At 33.7% G+C, this 17421-nt stretch overlaps 1 protein-coding gene across 1 annotated transcript; it reads right to left on the bottom strand.

Moving 5' to 3' along the window:
- Positions 1-13423: 13423 nt before the first annotated feature.
- Positions 13424-14370, bottom strand: LOC130992669 (protein RESPONSE TO ABA AND SALT 1-like). Its single transcript, XM_057917411.1, has one exon. It carries the CDS (start codon positions 14278-14280, stop codon positions 13609-13611), a length of 672 nt encoding a protein of 223 aa, XP_057773394.1. The 5' UTR covers positions 14281-14370; the 3' UTR covers positions 13424-13608.
- Positions 14371-17421: the final 3051 nt, after the last annotated feature.

The following is a 17421-nucleotide window of genomic DNA, read 5'->3' as shown; positions in this document are numbered from 1 at the left end:
GTGGAGAATAGAGAATTCGCAAAATAAAAACGAACATATCTATAGTTTTAATGAACAGATCAATGTACCGCATGAACAACAATTTGCCCCGGGTTCGAATCCTGCTGGTGGCGAGTTTTTCTATATCTTTATTAAATACGTCTGTTCATTACTTATGTTGATCTGTTCGTAAAATATATAGATTTGTTCGTTCTCTGGAAAAAGATAATTCTCTGTTGAACTCAACCCTATATATATATATATATATATATATATATATATATATATATATAGGGGGCCGCTCCAATGAGACCCCCTAATTTTAGTGAGATCTAGGGCACGATCTGGTGCGTTTATTTTATCAATCATATGGCTGATATTGTATTTGGAAGGTGATTTTTTTTTCGCAGGGTTCGAATCCTGGAGGGAGCAGAATATTTTAAATTTTGTTATTCATCAGTATATACTGCATTGTTCATCAGTATATACGGCCTTGTTCATCAGTATATATGTCTTATTCATTACGAATTTTTTAAATTTTATTTTTCATCAGTATATACATCTTGTTCATTAGATATACGTTTTGTTCATTAGTATTATATGTCTTATACTCTTATTCATTGTACTCATGTTACACGAAAAATAGGGGGTCTCACTGGAGCGCGCCCCTATATATATATACCCTATATATATATATAGGGGCCACTCCAATGAGACCTCCTAATTTTAGTGAGATCTAGGGCACGATCTGGTGCTTTTATTTTATCAATCCTATTGCTGATATTGTATCTGGAGGGTGATTTTTTTTCGCAAGGTTCGAATCCTGGAGGGAGCAGAATATTTTAAATTTTGTTATTCATCAGTATATGCTACATTGTTCATCAGTATATACGGCCATGTTCATCAGTATATATGTCTTATTCATTACGATTTTTTTTTTTTAAATTCATCAATATATACATCTTGTTCATTAGATATACGCTTTGTTCATTAGTATTATATGTCTTATTCATTGTACTCATGTTACACGAAAAATAGGGGTCGGTCTCACTGGAGCTTTCCCCTATATATATATATGGGAGCTCTCCAATGAGACCCCTATTTTTAGTGAGATCTTAGACACGATCTCGTACGTTTATTTTATCAATCCTATGGTTGATATTGTACCTATAGAGCGAATTTTTTTTCTTAGGGTTCGAATACTGGAGAGAGCGAAATATTTTAAATTTCGTTATTCATCAGTATATACTGCATTGTCAGTATATATTGCCTTTTCCATCAGTATATATGTCTTATTCATTACCAATTTTTTAAATTTCGTTATTTATCAGTATATATGTCTTATTCATTGAAAAATATTAAAGGTCTTAGTGTCTCACGAAAAATAAGGGTCTCAATGGAGCTCACCCCTATAGGGGAAGGCTAAAATAAGAACGCTTCTTAAAATATAAATTAGGAACCATTTTCAGCCCTTAGATCGTCAAGATCTACGGTTGATTCATCACCTTGTTGGATAAATTCATGGTCCTGAGTTCGAATCCCAAAGGTAGCAAAAAATTATTTTTCGCAATTCATGCCTTTATACAGTTTATTCATGCGTGTTATACATAAAATTCATGCATTTTTGCTGGTTCGTAATTCTTAAAATAAGGGTGGTTTATTGAATAACCGCCCCCTATATATATATATATATATATATATATATATATATATATATATATATGGAGTGGATCATGTCCCTTATAATACTCCATTCGTCCTATAAAAATAGTCCTAATTTCCCTTTTTGGGGTGTCCACAAAAAGTAGTCATAATCTATTTATGGACACTACCTTACAATAGATTACCCTCCATATATCAACTTATTTACCTATTCTACCACATGATGAGACCCTCTCTCCACTCACAATACAATTACTTATCATTATTAACACTACCTTTATAATAGGACCCTTTCTCCACTCTTAACATACTTAACAACTTTTATTAAAACCCGTGTCACTTCCTCCTAGGATTATTTTTACAGGACGAAGAGAGTAGTATATAGTATCTAGCGGTCTTCCACAGGACAAATGAGGGCCACGTGGCGCATTAGGAGCGCGCCACATGGAAGCAGCCTCCCAAGACCTTCCAGAGCCTTCAAATGGCCAAATTCATGGAGGGGTAAAATAGTCATTTCGAAAATTATAAAAAAAATTAATTAATTTTTTTTACCGAAAGTTCATTTTTTTCGCGGTCGTTGTCAAAATTATGCATATAATTGAACACCAATATGCATAAAGGTAAACATAAATATGCATAACGTTGGATAGAAATATGCATGAGAAAGTATCAGTATGTGACCCTTTAAGTGACCAGCGGCGAGAGCTACCTAAAAGTGTCGCATAGTACTATGCATATAGTTCAACACGAATATGCATAAAGAAAAACAGAAATATGCATAACGTTAATCACAAATATGCATAGCATTATTCGACAGCGAGAGGCACCAGATGGTTTGCATACTGATATTTTCCCATTCATATTTCTATCCAGCGTCATGCATATTTGTATTTACCTTTATACATATTGGTGTTCAATTATATGCATAATTTTGACGACAACCGCGAGAAAAAAATTAATTTTCGGTACAAAAAATATTTTAAAAAAATATTTTCAAAATGACTATTTTACCCCTCCGTGTTTTTTTGCCTTGGAAGGCTTTGGAAGGTATTGGGAGGCTACTGCCATGTGGCGCGCTCCTAGTGTGCCACGTGCCCCCATTGTGTGGTCCAAAAGCAATGACAAGATAATGTTGGATATATATTTCTTTTCTATCGTGGTGTTTTATTTCCCTATTTTTATTTGAGTGAAAATTTAAAATGTCATATTCCTTAAGTTATATGTTAAAAATGCTCTCTTTTATAAACATAAGCATTATATGCCATATTCTTTAAATACCCTTTAATTTGATGATTTGCTTGGTTTTTTGTAAAAGTCTTACATATTTGACCAATTTGACAATTATCAGTCATAAAAGTCAACGATTTGACAGCTAGCTCTCAGTTAAGAATTTATCTGGCCAGTGGGTGGGTAGATCATCTGACCGCCCAGGCGGTCAGATCATTTCACCGGGCAGTCATATGATCTGGGTGGTCGGATCATCTGACTGCCCGATAAAATCATCTGACCGTTCGGTGAAATGATCTGACCGCCCGGACGGTCAGATGATCTTCCCATCCACCGGTCAGATGAGTTTTTGACTAATAACTGTCAAATCGTTAACTTTTATAATTTGATAGATGTCAAATCGGTCAGATGTGTAAGATTTTTACAAAAAATCAAGCAAACTTATCAACATCAAAGGGTAAAACAGATACTTCACATAATTTGGATATAAAATATTTAAGTTTATAAATTAGGACATTTTTCATATACAAATAAGAAATAAGGTATTTTTGTAACACTTTTTATTTTTTATCTAAAGCTAATGGCTGCTTGGCACACTAATTCATAGAGGATAAGGTATTTTTGTAACACTTTTTATTTTTTATCTAAAGCTAATGGCTGCTTGGCACACTAATTCATAGAGGAGGTTTGTATCCTCAGTCAATGTATCATGCAAATGAAATAATTCGAAAGTTTGGTCCAAAATGGTCATCCTAGTTCTTGATGACTGCAAACAAAATTATTTTCAATTGGTTACATGTATGTGTGGTGGCGCACCCGCATTAACTCAGTGTGAGGAATTTAGAATCTAGATATGTCTTCCAAAGTGAAACATAGTATCATGAATAAAATTTAATAATGCGTATCGGTTTAATTAGCAATAAGTTATTGTGTATCTTTTTTCTTTTTCTTTTTGATCAGTCTAATTTGGAGTAAATTGATCCCCGTCGCACTGGTACTTCCTTCGTCCCATCTATAGTGAGATAAATTTTTAGACATAAAATTTTAAAATTTATAATATTTAGTGTGTTAATTAGTGTGATAGGTGAAAATATGAATAAAGAGTAAAAATTTTCTCAAATAAATAAATGTCTCAAGATATGTGAGACCAGGGGCGTAGCCAGGGGGGCTGAAGCCCCCTCCCAAATTTTGAGTTTTTATATATATATATATATATATATATATATATATATATATATATATATTTATATTATAAAAGAAATTTGTTTTACAAAAGTTGATTAGTTTGTTATATTCTTCCATTTATAATTAATTTAAGGATAATTGTGTTATTTAAAACTATATAATCTATACAAATATTATACATTATAATCACTATTATGCTTGTCTTTTAATAGAAAATGCCTAAAATGGATGGAATGCCCAAAAAAAAAATACTATGCTTGTCTTTAATTATTATTGATTCTAGCTTGTAATTTATTGAAAATATATAATTTATGAAAATATTGTTCGTTGTTATTGTTATTATGCTTGTCTATTAATAAAAAAATACCTAAAATGTAAGAAATGACAAAAAAAAAGTTTGTCATGTATTGAAATTAATTTTTAATATATTAAAACTATATAGTATATGAAAATGTTGTTTTTATAATTAATATTATGCTATTCTTTCAATAAAAAATGCTTTAAAAATACAAAATGTCCCAAAAAAATTTGTAATGTATTGAAACTAATTTGTTATATATTTAAATTATATAATCTATGAAAATGTTGTTCTTTAGTATTACTATTATACTTGTCTTTTAATAAAATAATGCCTTAAATATACGAAATGTCCAAAAAAAAAATCTCAGCCCCCTCCCAAATTAATTCCTGGCTCCGCCACTGTGTGAGACGGCTCAAGAAGGAAAATATCTCAAGATTGGTGGAACGGATGAAGTATAATAGTTCATAGATACAGTTCATGGATTTCTTTTCCTGTGATGCAAAAAATCAACACAAAATCTTGGATACATCTAGGTGTACTGTACAACCGGGTTGACCCGTACTTAGAATAGTGTTATTTATATGGTTTGGGTTAGGATATGAGTTTAAATTAAGGTATGGGTCAAAGTCTTAGTGAAAGTGCAATATAATTGTACGATACACTCGGGTCTACCCAAGACCACCTCAAAAATCAATATTTAGTTAAGATTTGATCATTTACATGTTGTTATTATAAGTTTCTTTGGAAAATAATGCATCATTGATAATCACAACAAAAATTTGATAATGTGTGGTGAAAAATATATATTTTCATTATTTTCATGACATGTTTTATAAGGTGGATAATTTTCTTCGAGTATCATAGAAAAAAAATTAGGGAACCTCTTTTCCCTCATTTGCACTTTAATTCACGATAATGTCATCAACGAAGGATTTATGTGATAATATATTCCTATCTTTTCTACCCTAGAACATGGAATAAAAAAAATGGTGTGATATCTTTTCTTATTAATCATTTTCTTATACTAATAAATTTGTAATCTAGTATTTTTTTTTATAAATTACATAAGTTAATAAAGAAACTTTAAAATAATAAATTTGTAATCGAAAGAGAATATACATTATATTCTAGAGTATTTTAGTTGCAACTAAATCACTTACAATCCTAAATCATAACCCATTGTTGGTCCGATTACTAAGAAAAAGTGATGATTAGATTTTAAATGAGTTTCTTTGGCTACTAGAATTTGTAAAAGAACTGTTTACATATATGTAAATTTTAGATTGTGTAGTATTTCAATTTTATAGTTGTAATGAATTTATTGTTTCGAAAACGTAAAGGCGTATGGAATATAAAAAGGAAAAAGTGTAGATTTTATTAACAAATACGAATTGGTCCAATTCCACATGACTAGTGCTGACAATTGTCAAAGTACACAGCCCCGGCCCGAGTTGTCCAGCCAATTCAGAGTTTGGGCTATCCACTTTCTTTTGGGCCATCTATTGTAACATCTAAAAGGTAATACTATTTGTACGCAAATTCTCTCACCTCACCATCAGACCGGGTTCGATCCGAGACCCAACCCGAAATCTGACCCAGCACCCTGACCCGCCCACCCTAAACCCTAATTTGGTTATGATGTCGATTTCGGTGGGTCCAGAAGTTTGATCTTAGTTAGCGAGCAGATTGTAGGAATGGTGTCAGAAGACATGCTATTTTATGGTGCATTTGAACAAATAGTTGGTCCATTTAGCTGTCGAAAATCTTAGTGGTGAGAGGTGTTCTGAACATTGACAATTCAAGGAAACACCACTTTATATGTGTTGTTCTAATAAAAATTTGTTGCTCTTTCTTCCAAGACAATCATCAGAATTTTTATTTTTAATTATTTGGTTAAGTAATTATAATAATAATAATAATAATAATTATTGATATGAATAAAAGTATTGTTTATTTTTATTTGTTAGAACTTGTATTTTTAGTTATTTAGTCAAGTAAAATTATCCTAAAAAAAAGTAACCATTGATATGATAAAAGATAATGTTTCAAAAATATTACATTTATTCACAATAATGTTTATTTTTATTCTTAAGAACTTTTACTTTTAGTTTTAGCTATTTGCTCAAGTAACTATTTTTGTAAGTAAAAGTAATTATTGATGTGAAGAAAAGTAATGTTATTTTTTTATCGCTAGTACTTTTATTTTTCACTATTTGGTCAAGTAATTATTGTCATAATAAAAAACAATTATTGTTACAATGAAATGTAATGTTTTTGAATTATTACATTTATTCACGATAATTGTTACTTAATAATGAGAATTTGTACTTTTTGTTATTTGATCAAATAATTATTATTGTAAGAAAAAGTAATTATTGATATATAGAATATACTTTATATTGAATAAATTAAATATTCATATTAACATAAATATAGACTTGTGCGAACAAATGTATATCTTATACTTATTAAAAGTAAATATTTCTATTAGGGTTCGGGATTTAGTGTAGTGTTAGGGTTTAGGATTTAGTGTTGAGGGTTTAATGTCCAGAGTATAGGGTTTAGTTTTCATGGTTTAGAAACATATAATGCTTTATATTGAATGAAGGTAAATACTTATACTAACATAATTATACATTTGTGCTAACAAATGTATATTTTATAATTATTAAAATTAAATATTCATATTAGGGTTTATGATTTAGTGTTCAGGGTTTAGGGTTTAGAATATATAATACTTTATATTGAATGAAGGTAAATACTTATATTAACTTAAGTATACATTTTTACTCGTTAGAACTTGTATTTTTATCTATCAGTCAAGTAATCATTATCGTAAGAAAAAGTAACAATTGATATGATGAAAAGTAATATTTCAAAAACATTACATTTCGTCATGTCAATAATTACTTTTCATCATAATAATAATAATTATTATTTTGAATAACACAGAAATAAATAAAAAAATAGAAAAAAAAGCAAAAACAAAATTAAAATACAGAAATAAATAGATTAAAAATATATAAAAGAAGGAATAAAAAAACATTGAAAGAAACTGAAAACTATAAAAAAAATGAAAAACATAATTAAAGTACAGAAATAAATAGATAATTACTTTGAATAACATAGAAATAAATAAAATAAAAACGAGAACATAATTAAAATACATAAATAAATAGATTAAAAATTTATATAAAAGAAATAATAAATAAACATTGAAAGAAACTGAAAAATAGAAAGAAAAAAAAAATGAAAAACCATAATTAAAGTACAGAAATAAATAGATTAAAAAAATATATAAAAGAAAATATAAAAATAGTATTAAAAGAAACTAAAAAACAGAAAAAAAAAATGCATGGAGTTAGATTTGAACTTGGTGGATGCAAGGTGAGAGTAAGACTGAGCCATTGCACCATGGACATCTTTTAAACATGTTTAAGACAATTAGGGCCTGTTTGATATGGGTTTATAGGTAGGATAAATTAAATTAATACAGATTAGTGTTATGTTTGATATCATGTGCAGTTAATATGGTCAACTCCTACTTAATCCCACTTCTCCATGCTATTTTGTGGGAATAACCCATACTAATAATCCGCCCCTCCCCCCTTGGATAACTTTAATACTGCGAAGTTGGATAAAAATTCTGCTACCCTTCCTCACGCATATCGATGCAAATGCCCAAGTAATGGTGAACACACATGGTATTTTTAAAATTATATGAGGATAGTTGTGGTATTAGATAATATAATCCAACATAATCCTATGGATATCAAACACAATATAGGATTAAGTAACCATGATATCAAACACCCATGAAATAGTATAAATCCACACTAATTTTTCAAGATAATTTTAATCCTAATCAATCCTAAACTGCAAATCAAACGGACCCTTACTATTATATCCTACGCCCAATCCATGCCCAGCTTGTAAGTCCGCGCCCTGACCCGACCCAACCCGCTCTGATGGTGAGGTTGGTCTCGCACAATACTAACCCTTATTTGTAACCTTCGTTTACTCACTAATACGCCCTCCATCCCGTGCGATGGAAGGTCGGGACATTTTTTATATTTAAAAAAAATAATTTATGCAATGTCAAAATATTTTCATTCATTAGTTAAATTAATTAATAAATAATAATAATTTATGTTAATTTAAATATTATTTTATTTGAAGTGGGCATAATAACACATAATGATATTATAAACACAATGAGTATAATATAAAATTTAATGAGTCACATATAGTAATAATTAAATGATAATCTATTGATTTTTCTAATCTATTGATAATTAAATGAAAATTTAATATTTTCTAATCTATTGATTTTTCTGATAAAAAAAAAGTAATAATTAAATGATAGAAAAAAAAATTACGATAACAATAACACAATCTGAGATATATATGGATGAATTATACCAAGAATGCTATCTTTCGTGAAAAATAAAAATGATTGCATAAGGCGGTATATAGTGTTGCATAAGCTGCAGTATAATACTGCATAAATTTTTTACCTGGGTTCGAATCCTGGAGGGAGCGAAAATTTTATCTAATTAATTAAATTTCATTATGCAGTCATTACAAGCAGCTTATGCAAGTTACAAGCATTTTATGCAACATATATATTCGTTTATGCAATCATTCCACATTCTCACCACATATATAAGGTTGGGTTCTGGTAGAATCCTTTGTATATAGTTTCAAATCTGGACCATTAATTAAAAAAATGCGGATTGTACAGATGAATGACACGTGGTGCTAACATTAAAAGATTTAATTTTTAAAAAGATACAGAGGGGCAAAACAATCATTTTTACGTTTTTAGCAATTAGTTGTGCATGGTTGTGTTTTATAATATGCATTGTTATGTTATGTAATATGCAGTGTTCTATTTTATCATATGCATAGTACTTGCAATTAGTCATGCATTGTTTTATTTTATTGTTGCAGGGTTCATTGACACGAGGTGCATGGTTAATTAACACAATATGTAGGGTTCACTGACACAATATGCATGGTTCAATTTATATGAATGCATGGTTCGGTTTAGACATAGTAGATTTTAGGGGAAAAAATGCATGGTTCATTGACACAATATGCATGCTTCATTTTAAATTGTAGGAGATAAGTGAAAAAGTATATATAAAAAAAAAAGTCTATGAGTAAGCTTAAAGTGAGTATTCTGAAAGTTGGCGAAGTAACAGGTTACCAGGAAATAGCAGATGGTGACAATCCGTGTAAATTGTCAGTACGATATTGCAACCTTGAAAATTGATCAATGGTCATTGCCTCGTAACTCATGTGATTAGTCTAAAGGTGAACTTACTGGTCAAACTGACTTGCATTTATAAAATAAAGAATCCTAAGGTGAACTGAATTCCCTTATTTAATAGGGTCGTGGATGTAGGAGGACTAAAGGAGTTGCTCCGAGCCATGTTAAATTGCTTGTGTGCTATACTTCATGTTTTTACTTTAGTTTTGTTGTTTCTGTCTAAATTGCTTTTCAAATCTCTTAACAAACTGAAGACACAAACAAGCAAACTGATTGTGTTTTGATCATCAGTATTTTGGTTCAGTGTTGCCTTACTTGACAAATATTTCAGTACACTAACCAACTGCATCAGCTCTAAGTATAAACATTAAATTGATTTTCATGATTTTATCAGTATGACTCAAGTCACTGATAGTCAAGTAGAACTCTACTTTCGTTGAATTGAAAAGACAAAAGATTTTCTTAACGAGTACAAATCATCATTATTCTGCACACGCTTCAGTTTCTAATCTAACTGATATGTTGACGAGTAATCAGTAGAATAAACAACTAACTATCTGTTAGGCAGGAGCTTTGCAAAACTATACTTTCATCTCACCTCAATGCGTTGATGTGTATCGATCTTTCATACTGACTCATTATCTGCCTTAGAGCATCAGCAGTGAGGATGACCTGATAGTTGACGTGATAGACAGGGGACCATATTGGGTCAAGGAGGCTGTAGTGGGATGACATGATAGTTGACCTGATCTTTTTAGTTTTGATTTTTGTATTTTTCATTTAATTTTAATTGCACAAATTTAAACATCACAATTTACTTCATTAAATTGCATTAATTTTAAAATCCTAAAAATTACATTAAAAAATTACATAAATCTTAAAAATTTAAAGACATCCTAAAATAACTATTCCAGCTCTAGAGGTCTAAAACGTGCCCAAACGTACTCCATCAAATCATGTTGGAGCACAACATGCATCTGCCTATCTAGGAGAATTGCATCTCTTTACATGTATTCCTCGAAGCAAATCGGGGTTGCTCGAGCACTCTCCATCGATTCACTGCTAGACGCCCCGTGTCCTGCGTCGTCATCTCTCCAATGGGCAGCTCTATCACCTTCGTTCTCCACAATCATGTTGTGGAAAATGATGCAACACATCATGATGTCCTTGAGATTCTTGACGTACCAACCTCGCGCCGGACTTCGAATGATTCCCCACCGAGCTTGAAGCACTCCAAAGGCGCGTTCGACATCCTTCCGTGCTGATTCTTGCATCTTCTTGAACCTCGCCTCATTCGGATTGGTCGCCATCGGTGGACTCTTGACGAAACAACGCCACTCCGGATATATGCCGTCGCACAAGTGGTAGCCCATCTGGTAGTAGTGCTGGTTGGCCTGAAAGATCATCGGCGGCACCGTTCCATCCAACACGTCGGAGAAGAGAGTCGACTGGTTCAGAACGTTGATGTCGTTGTTCGAACCAACGGCGCGAAGGCATACCAAATCCACATATCGTGGGATGCAATGGCCTCCAAAATCAAGGTGGGCTCCCCTTGATCACCGCGTGTATATGCGCCGTGCCACGCCTTTGGGCAATTCTTCCACGCCCAATGCATACAATCAAGACTCCCGAGCATCCTGAAAAATCCGTGTCGCGCCTCTTACATCTGAGTAAGGCGTTAGATGTCCACCGGCGTTGGACGGCGAAGATAATGGGCTCCGAAAGCCCGGATGACAGTCGTGCAAAACTTCTTGAGACATAGACGCCCCGTCGTCTCGGCAACCTTGTGATACTCGTCGAAAGTATCCGCACTGACGCCGGTGGCTAATTGGCGGATATATAGCCGCCGTGCATTTCTGCAAAGGTGTGAGAGAGTCCCGACCTCGTGCATCATGGCTCATCTGGAAGTAAGTATCCTCACCTTGAACAGCCTCGACGATGCGCAAGAACAGCTCCTTCTGCATCCGAAAATGAAATCGGAAAAATGTAGGCCCGTACGTCGGATTGTCGTTGAAGTAGTCTTGTATAAGACGTAAATGGGCACCCTCACGATCATGGTGGACGTATTGACGGTGATGAATAACACGTTCCGGCGCCGGTTGAGAGTACATCGCAACAAGCAACTGTTGCTGCTCCTGGAGCTTATCGATGATCTTTTCCATGATCCTGTCAAACGAAGATGACGAAGTATCATCGAATTGCTCCATTTTTTAGTGTGTGAATGAAGGAGGAATAGATGAAGAGTGGAAGAGAGAATTTTTGTGTGTGTGTGTTTGAAGAAGGAATAGAGAGGTATTTATAGAAAGAAGAAAAAAAAAATTAAGAAGACGGCTAAAATAGCCGTTGGGAAGAGAGAGGGAGAAACAAACGGCTAAATCATCTCTTTTCAAAATTCGATTTTTTTTCTTTTTTTCTTTTTAAATTGGCGCGTGTAAAACACGCGCCTCACATTTTCGCTATTGAGGCACACCCGATCTATCGGGACCCCATCCAGTCATCCTTAGCTGCAGTGGGCGACCCGATAGGCGGGGTGACTTGAGTCCCCCCTATCGGGTCACCACTCCAGGTACTCTTAGAACATTTAAGTTGAAATATAGCAAAAAGGTTTTAAATATGCTAACTGGTGTATTACCCCTACACTAGTACATACTCGTCCCGTAACTAATACAAACACACTACAAGAAAAAAGTATTTTTAACAATCATAATTATTAGTCGTTAATTAACGTCGTTGACGACATAACAATAACTGAAATAATTTTTTTAACGATCTAAAATTTGATAATTAATATTATTATTTTTTAACGAAATATTAACGACTAAAATAATTTATTATTCTATTTTTTTAATTCATTTGTTAATATTATTATTATTATTTTTTATTATTTAATTTTATCGTTAATATTAATTTCTATTAATTATTTTGTTATTCTAAAATAGTTGAGAATTTTTTAATTTTTTTAATGATAATATTATCTTTTAAAAACTTTTTGATGATAATATATATATATTTTTTAAAATCTATCGTCATTTTCTACCGTCACTCCCCCACCAACATCAACAATCTTCCTCAAATCATCCAAACAAGTCTCGATATATTTCATCCACATGTATATTTTGAGAGTATGCATGAATGAAAGTGCATATTAAACGATAATATAAATGAATTGATGGTTGTTAATATAAATCTTCTTTATGGATGCCACTTGGAAGAAATTTCGAGATTAATTTTGCTTGACTCATCAGTTACATGATGGGTGGTCCATTAATTGAGGAGGTTATGAATGTGTGTGATATTGAGGATAAAATACGTTAGGAAAAGGAAAAATTTGATCGTTAAAATTTGTATAGGGTGAAAATTTAATTAAGATCAAAATCGATATTTATAACTACTGAATTTTCGGTCGTTAAAAGGCATAATGATCAAATTAAAAATTGTTAATTTCGATTGTTAAAAATTGTAAATGGTGGAAATTTAAGATCAAAATTGGTATTTATAACGACTGAATTTTCGATCGTTAAAAGTCAGAAAGACCATCCAAATAACAACACTTCAAATCGATTCGTTAACGTCGCTTTTTCTAGTAGTGACACTTCGTTCCACACTTCTGCTTAGCTCATTCCCACAATGCAAAACTGTTCAACGACGCAATCGCAAAACGACATTGTTTTGCCCTGTATATTTAAGCGGTGATAATTTTTTAAATTTTACTAAATTAATCAGACTAACCCAAAATAGTAAACACCCCAACTATTTTTGGGCGGGGGCATGAATAAATAGAAAAAGAATCCGAATCACAAAACAACATACCATATGACCATAATATATATTTGGGAGTAGCGTAAAACTTATGATAAAACTTCACTTGGATTGAAATGTAGTAATAATTTCTAAATCCAAGAAAAGAAAAAAAAAAACAGGTAATAAAGCCGATTTCAAGGAAAGGTCAAAAGTCCCGGCCGATGCAACGAAAGGTAGTCTAGCCGTCTCTCTCGACCCCCCAATTTCTGGCCCGAAGCTGAAAGCGCGCCACCGCCGCCAAAAACCTGACCCCCTGCACCGGATCCAGCACCTCTACCATCTCGGCCACAGTCCACCCCTGAAGCGCATCCGCATTCCCGACCACCGCCCGCATCGCCGCCTTGAGCTCGTCTATAGCCGCATGCATCTCCGGCACCGAGTAGTCGACCGAGTTCCTGAACCTCTTGACCAGACTGTAGACCGGCTGCTCCGCCACCGTCTCCTGCACCCGCGCCATGTCCTGCGTGATCTCCCTCTCCCTCCGGCGCGACTCCGTCTTCACCTCCTCCATCCGCTGCATCTGCCCCGGCGACAGCTCCTCCGCCAGCGCGCCGTCCATGATCGGGAAGAGGATGGACGGCCGAAACCCCGTAATCCACAGCAGCGAGCGCTCGAAGGAGCTCATCCACGGCGGAGATATCGACACAAACACATCCTCCTCAACCGCCGCCGCCTTCTCGCGGTAGAACTCCCGGTAATGCTCGATTACGCGAGGAATTATATCGCCGCATTCTCTCTTCCGGTCGAAGCCGTCAACCGGCGACAAGAGGGCCTCGAGCTGCCGGAGCAGGTCTTCTTGGCGGCTGAGCCACCCTTGGTAGAAGCTGCTGAAGTTTGCCATTTGTACCATTATTTTCAAGAGAGTGAGGGTATAAATATATAGGTGGAATATTACAACGTGGACTTGGGAGTTACACTTTTGTCTTAGGAATTAAGGATTTTTGTATGTATATCATTTTTTTTATTTGTTTGGGAATCGGGAAAGGAATTAATAATTTGTCTTAGGAATGAAGGATGTTGTGTTGTAGTTTTATTAATGAATTTCTTAATCCGCAAGAATTTGAATTGTTGGTAAATATCAATGGAAAGCGGTGTTGAGGAACGGCGGAAGACGTGCGCAGTGTTTTGTCGCTTTCTCTTCAACCATTTGGTTGATTTTCTCATCACAACTTTACGCTCATACGTTAAAGACAAATATAAAATAGTCGTGGTGAATTCATTGAATATGGAGCATTTATAAGTCATTTTTGTCACCACACATTGGATTAAGTTTCAAATAGTTGTTAGCTTTTATTTATGTGGAGAAATGTTTGTGTAGGTAAAGGGCTAAGCGAAGAAAAAATAATATACTTTCTTCGTTCCAAAATAATATAATATGCACATATTCTTGTACGATTTTAATTTAATAAATATTAGGTGAATGTATTATGAACGAAGAAATTGATTCACTAATATATGTTGTAATATTATGATAATGGGGATAAAAAAAATAATGCACTTTTTAGAAATTATGTGTAATAAAATTGTAAATAATCTGAAAAAAATGAAATAAAGAATTAAGAGTTTGTGACGGGGTGATGACCAAAAGTGAAATGTGTACACTTTAGTGGGATGTGCCGAATTAGCAAAAAGTACATATTGTTCTGATACAAAAGGGCTACTATGTATGATTGACACTAAAAATCAAATACTCGTAACGTTATATTTTATTGGGATAGGTCCAAGTACCCCTCCTCTTCCACTCAGCTATAAGCTTTTTACGTTGCCAAAAAGCAAATTTTAATAACACTTTTGGGGGTCTTTGGGCTTATGAGCCTTGTTATCTAATCAATGAACTTATCTTATAAGGGTCGACATAAAACCATTCACATAATCTTGCATATTAGAAATTACTTGAGTATCTTCTATATACTTATGTTAGAGTGTTTTAGATATTATTGATTTATACAGGAATATTAGTATGTAAACATATAAATTTTAAAGTTTTTTTAAAATTGCACATGGCAATTTCTTTTTCTGAACATAAATACTCAACCTTCCAATTTTTCCAGGTTTGCATACGGTTTAAATTTCACCCAAATCGAAGTTGAGTTGCCAAGCATAAATTCCTACACGGCCATATCAGGGATGAAAAAAAAACGATGCAATATTTAACACATGAAAACGTCGTTATTTATAACTAAATAGGGTTTTTAAATCCAAGAAGCGGCTTCAGGTGTCATTGGCAAGATCGATAATGGTCTTGAAAAACATGATATCCCTATTAAAAATTTATCGTTGTGATATGAATTATTTCTTGAAGAGCTCGACGATGCTCATGAAACCTACCCTTTAAATTGGTAGTTAATCTTTGCTTGAACTCATCATGAATTTTCCTCAATCTGCCATAATTATCATCAATCAAATGATTTATGGATTTGAAACTCACATTTTGTTATAAACGATAATATTTTGGTATGTGATAGTTCCTTAAGGAACATCTACGTGTTTTTAGTAAGATTGAAGGCGGAATTATATGTATAAACGTAGGGAATGATGAAAATGAGTGGTTTTACCGAAGGTAATTAAGTATCAAGTGCGAGCTTTCTGGATTATGGAGTCTGTCGTCTTGTCGTGAGAGCTTCACTGGTTCTCGTTGTACTTGTTTCGTGCACTGCAAAATAGAGGACCAGAGAGGGACTTCTGGGCAGGCATTACGATGCCCAAATCAACTATGGATCGGTGATAGGATAAACGAAATAACACAAAAGTGAAGAAATATCAAATACTCCCTCCGTCCGCCAAAATTATGTAAAATTGCTTGGGCACGGGATTTAATAAAATTGGTGATGATTTTGATGTAGTGGAGAAAGGGTCCCACCACTTTATGAGATGTGTGGTTGAGATTGAATTTTGAGTGGGTTTTTTGTAAATAAAGAGTGTTAGTAAGGATAAAATATTAAAGAGGATGGTGGGACCATTGCCATAAAAGGAAAGTGACATAATCTTGGCGGACGCCAAATATAGTAATTTTTACATAATCTTGGCGGACGGAGGGAGTATGTGTATGGAATGGTGAAGAATGAGGCGTACATACCATGCTTTTGAATGGTGGGATTGTTATAGGGTTTTAGGATACTTAAGAGGTATATAGGTAATTCTCCTTGTCGAACGTGTGTGTTCCTGGTGCATGACCGTCGCTTTCTCTCTGTTATACTCGTTGCCTTAGTAGAGGAAAATTATCAGGTGGGGGACAATGGGCAGTTACACACGTCTCACATATGTCCCACCTAACTGATCCTATGTCATTCACGGGAATCTTCCATCATACCATCCTTGATTTGTTCCCGTATTTCTGAGTAGATCATTTTTCCTACGTAGATATTGTTTTGAAGGTTCTTTCTCATGTACCCGAGTATCTTAAAGTTTCCCTTACAAATAATGTTTCTTTCGAAGGGATTCTACCAGGTCGAAGGCCAATGGTGAGGCCCTTGGAGCAGTCAATGGTCCCCCCACTCCGAATATTTACCTTGGTAATTGTTTCGAATAAGTCCTTTACTCTATCAGGCGTCTTCCCTAGGGATTTTCTGCTTTAATCGGATCTTTGGACACCCGAGGCGATGACATCAACCCTATCGAGTATCTGTCAATTTTCTTACCATTATTCATCATTTTTGTAGTCGTTTTCAGGAACTCCACTTTTTCCCAATCGTCTCTCAATTTCCACCCTTGACTAAAGGGAGTTTTATATTCATTTTGTAACATTGGCCGTCTACGTGGGATCACTACCCCACATATTTTGTCCTAAAATCCATTTTCTTTCTTTCTCTCCTACTTTTTCTTTCAAACTTTCTCATCTTATTTTCTACAAAACTTCTCCCACTTCATATGAAGGAATGAAACAGTCGGTGTCACTGCTCATCTCCGTTCTTCTATTTTCTAGACAATGTCGACTCGACGCCAAGGTTTAGATACCTTTTTACATCCTACCATGCTTCTTTTAACTCACACT

The sequence above is a fragment of the Salvia miltiorrhiza genome, chromosome 7 (assembly GCF_028751815.1).
Source record: "Salvia miltiorrhiza cultivar Shanhuang (shh) chromosome 7, IMPLAD_Smil_shh, whole genome shotgun sequence".
Lineage (NCBI taxonomy): Eukaryota > Viridiplantae > Streptophyta > Magnoliopsida > Lamiales > Lamiaceae > Salvia > Salvia miltiorrhiza.
The sequence above is the reverse complement of the archived record's forward strand: the minus strand, read 5'-3'. Positions and strand labels throughout refer to the sequence as shown.

What these genes read in the sequence shown, in the direction of transcription:
- LOC130992669 (XM_057917411.1), bottom strand. Translation starts at nt 14,280, where the DNA reads ATGGTACAAATGGCAAACTTCAGCAGCTTCTACCAAGGGTGGCTCAGC.